Consider the following 16,917-nt stretch of genomic DNA (forward strand, 5'->3'; position numbering starts at 1 on the left):
TAGATAGAAGGTGGAATGGTAGGACATGTCCTTGAAAAGGAGGACATCTGGTCACTTTGTACATGGCTCCATATTTTGTGGCTGAAGGCCCTTTGACCACCTCACTGCGATTTCATAAAAGGTTGGCTTGGGAAATGACCCACAAATGTGGCTTGAAAAGACCCCAAATAGGATGTTCTGGAAAAACGCACTGCCCAAAATGCAAGTGAAATAAATAAGAGTTGATACGATCTCCCTATTTAAATATTGGAAGGGATGTCATATTGGGGATGGAGCAAGCTTGTTTTCTGCTGCTCCAAAGAACAGGACCTGGAACAATGGATGCAAACTCCAGGAAAAGAGATTCCAGCAAGAATTAGAGCAGGGAAAGAGACCTGAATATATTCTGCAATAATCTAGATAGGTCTGTTGCAAAAGTAATAGTTGCCGTTTTGCAAATCCCTCTCTTAGGGCGCAGGCTTTCTCCACTTCAGCCTGTGCGGAAAGGCCAGGAAAACAACTTTCCCCCATTAATTTGCTTGGCGCTTCTGCCAAGATGTTCTGGTGCTAATTAAATCTGCCTTAATTGCTGTTTTATGTGAAATTAATCAAGCATCGTTCCTGGTATCTCTCAAGCCAGAAAGACACACCAGGAGACAAGAGGGCTGCGGCGGGTGAGATGGAAGCGTCTCTCTTTCGAACAAGCTTTAGTTCCCTTCAAATTGGAAATAACTTTTAAAGACATTTCCAGGAATCCAAACTCTGGACTTCGGCGACAAGGCTGCGTAAATGGCTACACACCATTTCAGATTTATGGTGTCTTGGGCTGTGTCCACACTGCAGAAATAATCCAGTTTGACACCGCTTGGACTGCCGTGGCTCCATGAGATGGGATTCTGGGATTTGTAGTTGGCTGTGGCTCCAGAGCTCTCTGATAGAGAAGGCTAAATGTCTCACAAAATGACAGTTTCCAGGATTCTATAACATTGAGCCATAGCAGTTAAAGTGGTGTCAAACTGGATTATGTCTGCAGTGCAGATGCAGCCTAGGAGGGGAAATTAGTCTTTGCAAAACAACTGCCCCATCTCAGTGTGCATCCACACTGCAGAAATAATAATAATAATAATAATAATAATAATAATAATAATAATAATAGACCATCTGATCACACCCAAGATTTCCTGTCTCCCATCTCAGACTGTTTTTAATTAAGTGTTTTAATTATTTAACTTATATTTTATTATTGATATGCTGGTATTTTAAGTTGTATATGTACTTATATTGAACGAATTTTACTGTGGTTGTAAGCCATTTTGATCCTGTTGTAGAGGTGGGATAAAAAATAAAATATTATTATTATTATTATTATTACTTTATTATTATTAGTACTAGTAGTAAATAATAATCCCACTTTTATCCACAAAGTGGCTTACAAATTAAAAAGAACAACACAATGAAAAACATCATAAAGAAGTAAATAAAGCAGAGTGTGACACCACTTTAACTGCCACGGCTCCATCCTACAGAATTTTGGGATTTGCAGTTTGGTAAGGCACTGAATACTTCGCCAGACTACAAATCCCAGGATTCCACAGGATGGAGCCATGTCTGCTAAAGTGGTGTCGAACTGCATTATTTCTGCCGCGTGCGGACACATCCGCAGGCTCCCTGGGAGCTCCATTCTCACCCGCCCCAATTGCTTTGGCTGGCTTTGTCTGCAAAACAGCCGGAATTAATTGGTGGGGATAATTGCTGCTTTTAATGAAACAACAAGAGAGGGGGGGAAAACCTTCCCGCTAATTGATTTTTGTTTTTCTCCTTCCAAACGGAAGGAAGAGAAGCCAGCTTGTGTGTCTGTGTGTCTGTGTGTGTGGTGCGGCGATCTTCATTCAGGTTTTAACAGTGGCTCCCAGGTCAGCGGGGCGGTGAATCCATTCCTGGTTTTAATCGGCATTTAAATGGAGCTCTCTCAAAATAATCACTGCCATGACTGTCTATGCATCCATCAAAGTATATGAGAGTTCTAGTCCAACACTAGAGCTCTCTGTCGGATAGAATTGTAAGCCATTCCCCAAACTACAGATCCCAGGATTCCAACAGCTATCAAAGGGCTAATGCCAGTGCTTCCCAAACTTTGGCCTTCTGGGTGTTTTTGGACTTCATCTCCCAGAAGCCTCAGCCACCTTGACCAGCTGTCAGGAATTCTGGGAGCTGAATCTGGAGGACCAAATTTGGGGAATCGCTGGGCTATTGTCGTTATTTATTATTGAATCCTGGCCTCTCTGGGTCCGATATTCCATATTGGCGCATTATGGAAGAATACAAAGATAAATGATGGAATTGCTTTTTCTAATAATATACTTTTCCATAATGAGCCAATATAATATATTCGACCCAGAGAGACCAGGATTCAAAATCAATCGATCGATAAATCAATCAATCTTCATTATAGCCTGTGACTATAAAAAAAGAAGAAGCAAACTAATAAAAGGAAGCCAAATTTCCCTAAAAGTGTCTGCTAAGGTTTGGGATCTTGCTATACTGGGGGGAAAACCTACCATATAAAGTTAATATATTCAGGGGTAGCTCTGTAGCAAAAAGTACAATAAAAAGTACAACAACATCCAAAATCCACAAAACAAGAGATGCTTTGAATCAGCCGACCAAAGTGCACAGAAGCCATGATTAATGTTAAAGAAATGAAGGGAGAAACCGACCTGGTCATAACTGACTTTACATGTTTTTAAGACAATGAAGGTATATAAGGTTTGCTTTTGGATGAATGAATTTATTACGGCATTACAGCCAGCGTAAAATAATAAAATGTTTAGAAAAATGACCTTACATCCAGTTGGAAACATTTATATTCCAGCATATCATATAAACGCATGAGTACATACAAATGTTAAGGATAAAACTTTGAACCGTGTTTCGGTAAGGATTTAGGATTTTGGAATTTATATATATGAAGTTTTATCAAGGTGTGGATGCTTTAATCGGTGGATAAAAAATATTGTGGATATGGAGGGCTGACTGTGTGTGTGTTTGTGTTTGTGTGTGTATGCATGTATGCGCGCATATATATATATATATATATATATATATATATATGAGAGTGATGCCCGTATTCCCAGGTCCCACACATTGGATATCTCTATTGGGGTCTGGATGGAAACTTGGAATAAACTCATTGCCCCACTGACGTGGACTGCACTGGTTTTTCCATTAAGACAGCCAAACCTTGGTGCCATTTTTGACTCGTCTGGGCCCTTTCCTTTTTCCCAAACAGGTACCAACTGCGGAAGATTGTGGTCGATCCTGCAGCCGGGCCTGGCAGAAACCACACGGTGGTCTTCCTGGCCTCCGACACGGGCACCGTCCTCAAGTTTCTCATCCGTGCCAACATCAGCACCAGCTCTACAACCGTCAAGGCCAGCAGTCACAGCTTACTCCTGGAGGAGTTTGAAACATACCCAAGTGACCGGTAAGTTGAAAGGGGCAAAGGGAGAAAGAATGAAAAGACGGAAAGCCATCATTGTACATTACACTAAGCCATAATTGGGAAAGATGGAGCTCTGGGACTGAACATCAGACCTCCCCTGGAATATTGTGTCCAGTTCTGGGCATCGCAATTCAAGAAGGAGGGGGACAAGATGGAGTTCTGGGTTCTAGTGTGAACTTAATCATGCTGCTGGGGCCTATCACCACCATAGATAGGTTCAACATCTTGGAATACAAATGCATTCCTTTGAAAACCTTTGATTTGTGGTAAGGGATCAAGGGACGATAATTGGAAATGCCTTTCTCAAAACTGCCAAATATAGGATTCCATTGGACAGAACCGTTGCAGTTAAAGTGGAATGGTAGTGAGATGATTCTGTAGTTTGAATGGGGCCCTGGTCATTGCTTACCTCTTGGTCTCATCCTCCAGGTGTGGCAAGGACAGTGCGTATGAACGGAAACTGCTGGGCATGGAACTGGACAAAGCCACCGGCTCTCTACTGTTGGCATTCCCGCCCTGCGTGGTGCGTGCCCCTGTGGCCAGGTGCCACCAGCATTCTGGCTGTATGAAGTGAGTATTCAGTATCCGAATGCCTCAAAATCTTCCCAAGGGATTATTTGGCATAGAAAGACACACAGGCCAGAATACAGTTGTGGATTTATGTCTTCGTAAGCAAACATGCATCTGCGGGATTTGGAATGGGGCCATTCCGTAATGTCCACATCCCGTGAAGCTACATTATGTTACGCCATAGGAGTGCCAGCAAAACAACTGAGGCACATCAGGACTGTACGCAATGGGACCAAGGCACACCCGTTGTTGTGTGTTGGTCCTGTTGTACATCTGGAAGTGTTGATCCGCGCTGGTAGACCCTGATGCACATTGGGACACTCTTTGCCAATGCTCTGTTTGCACACCTTCACAATTCTCTAACCGCATTTCTTAGGGTGCATCTACACTCTCAAAATAATGCTATTGGACCCCAGTTTCACAGCCACAGCCACAAATCCAGGGATGTTAGTTTGGAAAGGGAGAGAAGGCGGGAGACCTTGCAAAAGTCCATAGGATGGAGTGACAGCACTTCAAGTGGAGTCAAACTGCCTTATTTCTACAGTGTAGATGCACTCCTGCAGATCCTAAAGTTTGAGCCAGCTTCTATAGAGAGATACAGTATTTCATACTGCAGGGGGATATTTGTTTTCTCTCCTAGCAGGGAGGGAAATATTGCAATTCTTTGTCCCCTACGTGAAAGGATAACATTGCTGGGAATGTACACCCCTAGGCACTTGCAACCTGGTCCCAACTGTGCTCATAAAAACAACTCCATATCGGATGCCCCAAGATGTATAGCCTGTTCCATGACATTCCCAGGATGGTTGTGTTTTCGAGGACATGGTGCATCATGTGTGTGGTTTTGCACGGTTGTCTGCCGATTCCAGCAAAAAGCCGTCAGCCATCCCCACGACGGAGCAATATTAGAACCATCCGTCACCCACCGTAGGGGCTTGCCACCGTCTGCAGCATTTGGCAACATTTCCTCCTAATGGCTGGAGACGTCAGCTCCATTATTCAAAACTTGGCTGTTGGATACTTACTTAGAGCCTCCGGATCGTGGAGATGGGAAGGACACTGGGCGAGAATGTTAAAGACAAAACATAGGGTGATGAAAGTAGAAGGTGGGGGAGAGAGAGAGAAAACAGAATAACAAAAGTTTGCAAAAAGCTAAACCAAAAGCCAGGGAATCTGGAGGTTTTGCAAAGGACGGCAAATCCATCCAGGCAAGATTTGGCAAAATGGAAAGGGGGTGTTGTCATAATGCCTCACTTGGGAAAAAGGAGATGGGACCAAGCAGGATTTTCCTTTGGGCAATTGTACCCATCATTAGAGTTAGCATCACCCAGTTTGAGTGTTGGACTACAACCCCTGAATCCCCGTTCAACCATGGAAATCCATTGTTGATTCTGGGTGAGTTACACACTCTCGGCCCCAGAAAACCCCATGATAGGTTTGCCTTATGGTCACCATAAGAAATGGTCATTGCTGCTGTCATGGTAGTGTGCCTTCAAGTCATTTCTGACCTTTCTTGGCAGAATTTGTTCAGAAGGGGTTTCGAACGGAGTAGTGGGGAAAGGTTTTGTCAGCTTGCCCTTCCCAGGAGGCACAAACAAAAGCAAACTGCTGCAGCCTCACTGGGCTTGTTTTTCCCCTCATTCATAAGTTTAGCCATCTTGACTGTATCCAACATTGCTTGGCCACATCCTGGTTTTCATCAATGCAATGTTGAAAAGAGAGCCTTTAGGGCAGGGTATAAATATCGTAAATAAATAAATAAATAAAAATAATGTTGGCAGATATGGGGAACGATGAAACTCCACACATAATCCTTTGTGTTTTGCTTTTCAGAAACTGTTTGGGCAGCCGTGACCCATACTGTGGTTGGACCTCCGAAGGTGCCTGTATTTTCCTGGAAACCAATACCAGGTAACCAACAATGATGACATAATCCTGGGGTTCTCAGATCTCAAAGGCTGGTCCTCTTCTCTGGTCTTCAGAGTGAGGGAGAGGAGGACCTTACAAAGTGTGGGTCTGTGGTTTACCATTGTGAAAATCCTAGAGTTGGAAGGGAACCCAAGGGTCATCCGGTCCAACTCCATTCTGCCCTGCAGGAAGACTCAAACCCATCTTCTGACAGATGCCCCCCCCCCAAGCTCTGTTTAAATACCTCCAAAGGAAGAGACTCCACCACACTCCAATGCACCATCTTCACTTAGTCACTTATAACTCAATAGTGAAGAAAGGAAGAAAAGTCTTGCCCTTTCCAGTAGGTTCAGGCACACTTAAAGAGGTATCAAACGGCATTATTTCTACATGTAGATGCACCCTAGAGGATGGATACATGGCAGGTAAAGTCCAATCATACTGGTTTACAAGCACTAGGTCAAATTCAGCATGGGTGATGCTGTCATCCCTCCCCATCCCTTCAATCCCCCCCCCTTTCACTTTCCCTAATTCTGGTTCTTTTAATCCCTCTTTCCTGTCTTGGTCTATTCACAGAGTGGCATTTGAGCAAGACATTCGTGGGGGCAGAACATCACACCTTGGAGATTGTGAAGGTGCGTGGCGATCTGTCCATCTGCAGGTCAAGTGTTGCATGGCCCCTAAGAAGACAGAGGGGTGGACTCTGACTATGTTCTGCCTACCCTCCATATTAGACAACTGAAGCAACTGGCTCACTCTGTCAAGTGATAGAGTCAGTCCCATCTGTTACCAATATAATCCTCACAATTTGCCCTTCTTCCTTTCCCCCCCAGGGCTGGTGACTGAAAGCTTTGTGGATGAACCCGACGGTTTGGTGTCAGTCAACCTACTGGTGATCTCCTCCGTGGCAGCCTTCGTCATCGGGGCCGTGATCTCTGGCTTCAGCGTCTGTTGGTTCATTGGCCACCGTGACCGGAAGGAGTTGGCCCGCCGGAAGGACAAAGAGAACATCCTCTCCCACAGCGAGTCGGTGGTGAGTGTCAGCCGGTTGGGCGAACGGCGATCCCGAGGCGGTCCTGGTGGTCAACCGGAGAACCTGCTGGCTCCATTGATGCAGAATGGCTGGCCCAAGGGACTCATCAAGGTCAGTCAACATGACCTGGATTCAGGGGTGCTCCCAACCCCAGAGCAGACCCCCTTGCAACAGAAGCGATGCCCCAAACCATGCAGCTGGGAATACAGCCACAATCTTATCAATGCATCTTTACGGGGCGGCGATCCTCCTTCATCTGTTATCCTTTTCCATACCGGTCACAGTCCGGTACCATCGCACCACATCAGCTCCGGACGGGTCCTGCCTATTTCTTGCCACTCCATGTTGATGGACCAAGAACTGGAGGGTGGGACTGGGGACCTCTCCTTGGACATGCGTTACCTCCCCATTGGCACTGGCGGTGGGGGGAGCGGCAATGATGGGCCCAGAGGGGGGCCATCCCAACAGCAACAGCTGCAGCAAATCCCTCCTTCCCACCGGCCCTGTGGGACTCGGAGCTCCTACGGTGGCGAGATGCCCATCACGCCACACGACAGCCCAGACCGGCGACGGGTGGTCTCAGCCCCAAGCGGGGAGACGGGGGATTCCACTCAGTGGAACCCCGAAAAGCTGAACTCAAATAGCAACAACGCCGCCACCAAGGTGAACGCACATCTGAAGCGCAACCACACTTTCAACAGCGGGGAGGGCCAAGCGGCCTATGCCCGGGCACAGCAGCGGGCGCCTACGCTGGGTCCCCATCACACCCTCACGGACTTGAGCCACCTTCTGAAATACAGTGGCATTGAGCGGACTCCCTCCTCGGTCAAATAGGGGCGCCGGACCAGGGGGTTTGGCTTGGCTTGGTGACCTCCCTCCTTGCGCAAAAGGGGATGGGGTTTCATGGCGGAGAGGAAGAGGAGAGGCACAGCAGGGGGGAAACGACCATCGAGAGACCCTTGTTCCCATGTGGGAAGGGACAGAGGAAATGTCAGACCTGCGTTCCCCCCCTCTCCGATGCGTATGGATTGTTGAGGAGAGGGAGGTCATCCGGGAAGTGCTGCTTGGGGCAAAAAAAAAAGAGGGGGGGACCTCTTCTGTGTGTGAGTGTGAGTGTGTGTGTGTGTGAGTTTGGGGGGGAAATCTTCATTCTGGCGCTTCCTTGTTGAACTCTTTCTCACGGTTATGGTGATCCTCTTCTGCTCAGACATGTGTTGGGTGGGTGGGTGGGCAGGCCAGCTCAAATACTGCGTTCTGCCCACTCTGGCTATTCTATTGCCATTGTCACTCTATGAGACACGACAGAAGGAAGAGGGTGGAGGAAGTCATAGGAAGCCTCGGCTCGCTAGGGAAGTTGCGAAAGGAGGTACGGCATCAATTCGATGGAGAATTTGCAAAAAGAGATACACTAGAGGAGTGGCACAAGGAGCTACAGCATCAACATGCTAGGGTATTTGCAAAAGGAGGTAGAGCATCAACTCGCTAGGGAAGTTGCAAAAGGAGTTACGGTATCAGCTCATTAGGGAAGTTGAGAAAGGAGGTACAGCATCAGTTCAATAGAGAATTTGCAAACGAGTGATACACTTGGGGAGTTGCGAAAGGAGGTACAGCATCAACTTACTTGGGTTGCAAAAGGCCATGGACAAAAACGGGGGCTTCCCTACTGAATTTTCTCTCTCTCTCACTGTCACGCTCTCTCCTTCCCCTCACTTTGCTTCTTCTATTGTTTTGATTCAGTGTTTGGAGCGTGGTCTCCGGCTGCGAAAGGGATATTTTGAAGAAAAACAACAACGACGAATCAAAGACTAGGTTTCCTTCTCCTGTCCCTATGCTGGTTTCTTTTGCTTTGGGGTGAGGTTCTAATGTGTTGCTTAAAAACACATACACAATGATATACTCATAAGAACAGTTGGTCCATTTGATAGAGAATAGCACCATATCCAAGGCTGCCTTTCCTTTATGGGATCATGTATTTCCTTGTGTGGAGAGGTCCTTCCTCTCTGTTTTCAATTGGTGCTAACCATCAGGAAGTGAGGATCAGTCCCGCTTTGGAATGCTTTTGCAGATCTCACACCACTTTGACTCCAGCTGATATCTTCTGGGTTCCATCAAAGAGTCATAGGGCTATCGTTCAAGTAGATTTTTTGGATTCGGGGTAAAGGTGGGACATGGAGCCAGGAATGAATCCCAACTTCCTAAAGAATTCAACTGGGAGCCCTGATGGTCTAATGCAGCAGTTCTCAACCTGTGGGTCGCAACCCCTTTGGGGATCGAAAGACCCTTTCACAGGGGTCGCTTAAGACCATAGGAAAACACATATTTCCAATGGTCTTAGGGACTGAGACATTGCAATTATATGGTTGGGGGTGGCCACAACATTAAGAACTGTATTAAAGGGTTGCAGAATTAAGAATGTTGAGAACCACAGGACTCTAATGGGTTCTGAACCAGTTTTGATCCATAGCATTCCACAGTCAGGATCAAAACCATCATTATTCCAGCCCAGACCACTTCAGCACAGATATATGAATATATTTGTATGCAAGGATATATTTTAATGTTCCTTCTAAAATCTCTGGAGGCTTGAGAACATAGAAAAACTAGAGACCTGAATGACTGGGATCACTGGCCCCAGTTAAGATTTTGCAGTGGCCCCAGGTTTCTTGTTCAAGGAATGCAAAAAAGCTGCCTTGGGCTTATCCTCTTCAGTATTATCTATAGTATGTCTGGCTGCAACACTCCAATATTTCAAATAGGGCTTTCCCTGGAGATGCAGGGACTGGATCTAGGACCTTCTATGCATAAAGCAGAGCCTCCATCACAGACCCCCATGAACATGAAAATCAAAACTGAAGATGCCCATGGAGAAAGATGCTCAGGTGTATCCTCAGTCCGCACTCGTATTCTTAACAAGTATTTCCCTTTCCTCCTCCATTGATCAAATTTCTGGGAGGCCGTCATGGGATATTTCTAAATACCCCAACATCTCAAAATTTGGGAAAAGGGTCCAAGCGCCGAAACGTAGATGTGATTTTTCTAGGTAAGAGCTCAGAGGCTGACCTTTGGCTCATGGCTCCTTTGGGGATGCTGGGACTCATAGTCCCAATTTTCCCACACTCCAAGCCAGAACGGATTAACTATCGGTTGGATCCGGTGATGCTCTTAGTCTATTTTTGTTACGCCAGGGTTTAATTTTTGGGATTGTGGAGGGGCTTGCGGGGGGGAGAGAAAGAGAGATGCTTGACATGTTTGGCCCGTCATAAATGCACTTAGGGGAGGAGGTTCTCAATAGGGTGTTTGAGGGAGCAGAGAGGGAAGGGTTTGGGGGACATTTAGCTCAACCAGGGATACAGGTCCATACTGGCTCCCCCCGAATCTGTGACCCCCGTTCATTCCCGGGGTGTTGCCTCTTTCTCCCCCACTAAAGGGGGAACAATAAAATAAAAAATAAGCACACTGTAAATAGGGTGTGGGAAGCATGTGGGCCTTGAGACAAGAGCCGGGCGGGTGTGACATGCGTTCTCTCGTGACCTGTGCTCCCCTCACCCCTGGAAGTTTCTCATCTTTTAAATATGCCCGTCTCTCCTGCATGCGACAGCAGTACAAAAACTTCTCTGTATCACTCTGGAGAAAACAAAGATTCTCTCCCTTCCAATAAACCTTTGTTTACAATGAGGGGCCTCTCCTGCCTCGGCTGTTTGTTTGCTGCTTCCCCCCCCCACTTCTCTTTGATTGATTGATTGATTCACGTCCTTGTTCTTATGTGCCTTTGTGGCATTTCTGACTGATTGATTGATTAATTAATTAATTGATTGACATATGTTGTGTGCTTTCAAGGCATACTGACTGACTGATTGACTGATTGATATATGTCCTTGTTCTGTGCCTTCATGGTATTTCTGACTGACTGATTGATTGATTGATTGATTGATTGATTAATTGACTGATTGACATATATTGTTGTGTGCCTTCAAGGCATTTTTGACTGATTTGATTGATTGATTGATATGTGCCATTGTTGTGTGACTCCAAGGCATTCTGACTTGAATGATTGACTGTTTGATTGATATATGTCCTTGTTATTGTGTGCCTTCATGGCATTTCTGACTGATTAATTGATTAATTGGTTGATAGACATATGTCGTTGTTGTGTGGCTTCAAGGCATTTCTGACTGACTAGCTGATTGATTTATTGTACATGTCATTGTTGTGTGCATTCGATGCATTTCTGACTGATTGATTGATTGATTGATATATGTCATTGTGTGACTCCAAGGCTGACTGACTGGCTGGCTGGCTGATATATGCCCTTTTATTATGTGCCTTCATACATGTCATTGTGTGCCTTCAAGGCATTTTTGACTGACTGATTGATTGATTGCTATATGTCCTTCTTGTTGTGTGCCTTCAAGGCATTTCTGACTTATGGCAACCCTAAGGCAAACCTTTCACATAGGATTTCTGGGGCTGAGAGTGTGTGACTCACCCAAGGTTTTGAAACAGAGTCTGGCTGGCCATCCATTGGGGGTGCTTTGACTCTGTGTATTCCTGCATGGCAGAATGGGGTTGGACTGGATGACCCTTGAGGTCTCTTTCAACTCTAGGATTCTATAATTTTATGCAAGCAAGATGCTTTGAGGTGTGCTCCACTGCTACGCCGTCTGCTCTGCAAGCGGTGCTAGAAACCCTTCTGCTAAAACATAGAACTGGCATGAGCAAAGAACTAATGAAGTCCGGGGTCCTTTTTCTTGCTCAGAAGGCCTCTCCGGCAAGATTTGCACACAAGGCAGGAGGCCGATGCTGTGTGGCAACAACCGTTCTGCTTTCCCGGCCTGGCTCTTTCCAATCTAATTGAAACAGCGGGCGAGAGGAGAGACAATTACTGGCCTTGGAAGGCAGCCAGGATGCTGGGGTTAGAATTAACACCTCCGGTGTGGGTTCATCTCTCCCCACCCATGCAAAGGCGCACACACACACACACACACACACACATCTTGCTTTGGCGAAATGCACCACCCAAAGACGCAGAATGACACAGCAGCGGCTGGTGGTGACTCATTTTTTAGCCTTTCTGGTGGAGAGGGACCTCCTAGCTGGGCCACCAGAGCAAGGAAAACCAGTATGCTTGTCTCCCTGCATGCTAAGCAAGGTCCTGGGTGCCATTGTGGACTGTGTTCATTGTGCACTGAGTTAAGCCCGCTTTGCAATCTGTTCGATGTGCAATTGATGAAAACTATCTATGAAGGAGGGAGCCCTGTCCCTTCTGAGAAGGGAGTGAGAGCCCTTAAACTTGGGTAGATCATTGCAGAGGTTTATTTATTTCGTATTGGATTTGCATCCTGTTTTTTTTCTCACACTGGAGCATGCAAGTCAAGACAGAATGGCTGAAACAATATGGAGCAGAAAGGTTTGGGGAGAAAAGCAGGATTTTCCTGTTGTTGTTGTTGTTGTGTGCCTTCAAGTCATTTCTGACTTGCGTCAACACTAAGGCGAATCGATCACGGGATTATCTTGGCACGATTTGTGCAGAGGTTTGCCCTTGCCTTCCCCTGAGGCTGAGAGAGTGTGACTTGCCCAAGGGTCGCCCAGTGGGTTTCATGACCGAGCGGGGAATCGAACCCTGGTCTCCAGAGCATCACTCAACGCACTACAACACTGTTGGCTCTCATTTATATATTTAGTATCTATCTCTTGGATTTATAGGATTTGGATTGGCAGGATTTGGGAATCACTGCCTTAGGTGAAGATGGATGTTGCAAAACTGCTCAGTTCTCCAGTTCCTGCAAACCTAAGTCTCCTTAGGTTCCACGCCAAATTCTAACCAAACTTTGGTCTTTTAATTGGATTTCTGGTCTAATGGTTTATTGATTTCTTGCATTTCTATCTCACCTTTCCCCCCAAAACACATGTGCTCCTCTGAACAAATCCTGCCAGTCCAAATGCTATAAATCCAAACTGGACCCAAAAGTGGCTGGCAATCTAAGTCAGGACAGCTGAAACAATATGGAGCACACATGTTTTAGGGGGGGAAGGTGAGATATAAATCCAAAAAATCAATAGACCATTAGACCAGAAATCCAATTAAAAGACCAAGTTTGGCTGGAATTCGGTTGGACCCTATGTCTTCATAAGGAGACTTCAGCATGCAGGAATTGGAGAACTAAGCGGTTTTGCAGCGTCCATCTTCCCTTAAGGCAGTGATTCCAAAAGTCCAGCCTTCCAGGCGTTTTGTACCTCAGCTCCCAGGATCCCAGACCATTGGCTGAGATATCTGAGGCTCCTGGGAGATGCTGTCCAAAATACCTGGTGGACCAGAGTCTGTAAATCACTGACCTAAGGGCTGCTGGGATGTTACCATGGATGGGCCTCCATTGCAAAATGGTGGAGTGGCTGGTAGGCTATGACCCAAGGTACACTGGGCACCAAGGTCCGAACACTGGCTAAGAAATGCTGGAGCTGATTGGCAGAACCCAATCCACATCAGAAAAGCCCAGGACCCATGTCCAGTGTGCATCAGAAGTGCACACTGGAATCTCTTTTCTTGTAGCTTGAATCCATTGTTCCATCTCCTAGTCTCTGGAACAGCAGAAAAGAAGCTTGCTCCATCTTCAGATCTTGAAAACAGGGCTGTGATGTCAAGCTTTAATCTTCTCTTCTCCAGGCTAAACATACCAAGATCCCAAAGTTGCTCCTCATAGGGTTTGGTGATTTTCAGACTTTCCACTGTTTTGGTCCTCTGGACACACTCCAGCTTCTCAACATCCTTCTTGAATTGTGTTCAGATTTAGACGCAATATTCCAGAGCAGATTTGAGCAAAGCAGAATAGAGTGGAACTATGACTTCCCTAGATCTAGGCGCCACACTCCTATTAGTCTAGAATAGCATTGGCTTTTTTAGCTGCTGCATTAACCTTCTTGGCTCAGGTTTAGCTTGCAATCTACTAAGACTCTTAAATCAGGAGGAGAAGCATACCTACAAGATTGCAGCTATGCATCCCATGCAGGAACTTGGCTGATCTTTCAATCTGGTAAACGTTAGACTACAACTCCCACTATTCCCCAGCAGGCATGAGTTAAATCTTCAAGTAATGTTGTTGTTGTTGTTGTTATTGTTTTTAAAAATCGTATTACACTTCATTTGCATTTTCTCCTTTCTTTTGGTCTTCTGAAATTGCCCATTAGCTCGAGCTGTGGCAAATTCCCTCCGCCGAAAATCCGCGCCTCCGCTTTGAGATGAGATCCACCTGCGAGAGGAATTTAAATAATAATAAACATAATAAAAGAAGGGAAAGGAATAAATAGAGCAAGCGTAGGTTGTGTTTAAGCTAGCAGAAGGAACAATTGGGGATGCGTCTGTTTTTGAAGAACCCCCCCCTTCCTCCCCCCCAAAAAATAAAACCAGCAAGCTGAAAATAGCTTTGGAGATTTGATTCTATTTTTCTTTTTCCCAAGCTGTCAATTAGCGAACCACAAAAAGAAGGAGAAAAAGAAAATGGATTGATACAAGTATGTGTGCAGAAGGGCAATCTTGGTTTCCTCGCCATGCTCCTCTGCCTTAAAGTAAGGATGTGAAAAGCTATGTCAATACCATTATTATTTGCATTGCTCTGACTCCCTCCTGCATTTTGCTTTCTGTCCTTGTTTAGGATCAGACTGCAAAAACTTGGAGGCTTTTCCCAGAAAGTAATACACATTCCTTTTGTGCACTTCTTGCAAACCAGAGTAGTGGCCGATGCAAGTTTGAACGCCAGTTTAATGTGGCTCAAGGGGCTGGGTAAGTTTAACATGGAGAAGAGAAGGTTAAGAGATGATATGATAGCCCTGGTTAAAGATTTGAAATAATGTCCAATTGAGGATGGTGCAAGCTTGTTTTCTGCTGCTCCAGAGAATAGGACACAATGGAGCAATGGAAGCAATGGATGCAAACTACAGGGAAAGGATTCCACATAAACATTAGGAAGAACTTGAGGATAAGAGCTGCTGGACAGTGGAAGATGCTGCCTCAGAGGGTGGGAGTCTCCTTCTTTGGAGGCTTTTAAACAGAGGCTGGATGGCCATCTGTCAAGAAAGGTTTGTTTGTGTCTTCCTTTATGGCAGAAGGGGGTTGGGTTGGATGGCCCTTGGGTTCCCTTCCAACTCTAGGATACTAAAGCAAGCCAAGAGCTGGAAGCCTATCCTTCTTTCCTCCCCATTCCAGTACCTTGGACAGCTCCCTTAAATGAATTGGAGGCCAAGTTATGCAAATGGATCTTGCAGCAAGTTTGGGATTGCAATTGACGTTCTCATGCACAAGTGACTTATTGAGATCTGTCTTTGGCTTCTCCTCAACAAACATGCATCTGAGAAAGTATGCTGAAGTCTACAAAAGCTCATGCCACCAGCTTCTTTCTTCCCGTGCATCTCAATGGTACTACAAGATCCCTTTGCATCTGAGGAAGTAGACTCAAGTCTTGGAAAGCTCATGCTACCAGCTTCTTTCTTTCAATGAGTCCCAAAGATGCTCCAAGATCCCTTTGCAGACTGATTTTCCAGGCTGACATGGCTAGGTCTTTGTGGTGGCAGAATTCAGCCACCACAAAGGTCCAACATCAGTGAAGGGATGAATCCCCTGCAGGTTTCAATTCAGGCTTCCTAGAAGCTATCTTAGGTGCTGAAGGTCTTTGGTGCAGCTGCCTCTGAACCCCAGGTGCTTAACTAGTCAGCAATTCCTATTTAACAGATTCTAGGACCTACAAAGCCTTTCCTTATTTCTTTGGTGAACGTCATAGGATGGATCTGCATCCTTAAGTCTTACTAAAGATTCCTCAGTTGTCTTCACAGCCTTCAGCTCCTTGGATTCGGAGAGGCCTCTGTTACTTGGAGCCATAAACAAAATGCATGAAACGGTTTCAGCGCAAACCTCCTCGGCAGAAAACTTGCCATGAAGAATTATAACAAGTTGGCCTTAGGGTTGCCAAAGAGAACCAGTGTAATGGTTTAGATGTTGGATTGTGACTCTGGAGACCAGGGTTCCAATCCCGGCTTGGCCATGGAAATCCAACGAAGTGACTTTGGCCAGTCACATACTCTCAGCCTCAGAAGCGGGCAATGGCAAACCCTCTCTGAAGAAACATGCCAAGAAAACCCCATGATAGGATCTCCATAAGTTGGAAATGACTTGAAGGCACACAGCAACTGTAACAAGGGTTGTCATGAGTTGGAGATGACTTGACACACCGCAACAACACAGCAGAGCCTTGGAAGAACTGATATAAAAAGTTGGGAAGCCCTAAAACTTGTGTATTCCTGCCTGGTAAGGGGTCCCTGCCTCTTGGGGTCCCTTCCAACGCTATGATGTTATTAGAAATCATGCGGCAATGAGCATGGCTGTTTGAGGAAGCATGGAAGCCCAGATCTGGGGTCTGTATCCTTTCCACAACCTAATGTTCAGAGTCATGTTAAGAACTAGGACCTCTCCTTGCAAATTTATTTGAACCAAGCCATACCAGAGGAGACCAGGTCCAATGGTCTAGAGCCAGCCTCGAGTTGTAAGTGCAACATCTATCTCCGGTTTTTATGGTTATGGCTTTGAAACTGCTGCGTCTCCCAGCTCCAACCCAAAAGCCATCCCAAAAGTGACAGATGGGCTCTTTCGTTTCCTTTCATTTCCTTTCATCGGTTGCTCAGTAAAGCCTCTTCGTATGCCCAAGCAAGAAAGAATTCCCCCATTGCCAGCAAAACTGGCCCTAAGAACCATTTCCAAAGCAGGGATATAATACTTCACGTATTTTCTTCTCGGAGGAAGGAATGAGTAATTTTAGCAATTTTCTCCTGACTGTGAGCAACTCTTCGAAAACGGCGCACGCTTGAAATACTATTGGCACTCGGAGACTTTAAAAAGCCGTGCATGGTTGCTTTGTGCAGAAAGCGGTATTTTCTGGGCAGA

General features: G+C 45.8%; 1 protein-coding gene across 7 annotated transcripts in view; it reads left to right on the plus strand.

The window, feature by feature from the left end:
* The window catches only part of SEMA6B (semaphorin 6B), a 133,418-nt gene extending 122,767 nt beyond the window's left edge, over nucleotides 1-10,651 (plus strand). For all 7 annotated transcript variants that reach the window (XM_042479530.1, XM_042479531.1, XM_042479525.1 and 4 more), the window contains exons 13-17: nucleotides 3,269-3,463; nucleotides 3,911-4,051; nucleotides 5,885-5,962; nucleotides 6,536-6,594; nucleotides 6,793-10,651. In XM_042479530.1, the coding sequence (XP_042335464.1) occupies nucleotides 3,269-3,463; nucleotides 3,911-4,051; nucleotides 5,885-5,962; nucleotides 6,536-6,594; nucleotides 6,793-7,826 (1,507 nt within the window). In that variant the 3' untranslated portion in view covers nucleotides 7,827-10,651. The remainder of the gene's footprint in view (nucleotides 1-3,268; nucleotides 3,464-3,910; nucleotides 4,052-5,884; nucleotides 5,963-6,535; nucleotides 6,595-6,792) is intronic.
* The last annotated feature ends 6,266 nt before the right edge of the window (nucleotides 10,652-16,917 follow it).

Source organism: Sceloporus undulatus, chromosome 7 (genome assembly GCF_019175285.1).
Source record: "Sceloporus undulatus isolate JIND9_A2432 ecotype Alabama chromosome 7, SceUnd_v1.1, whole genome shotgun sequence".
NCBI lineage: Eukaryota > Metazoa > Chordata > Lepidosauria > Squamata > Phrynosomatidae > Sceloporus > Sceloporus undulatus.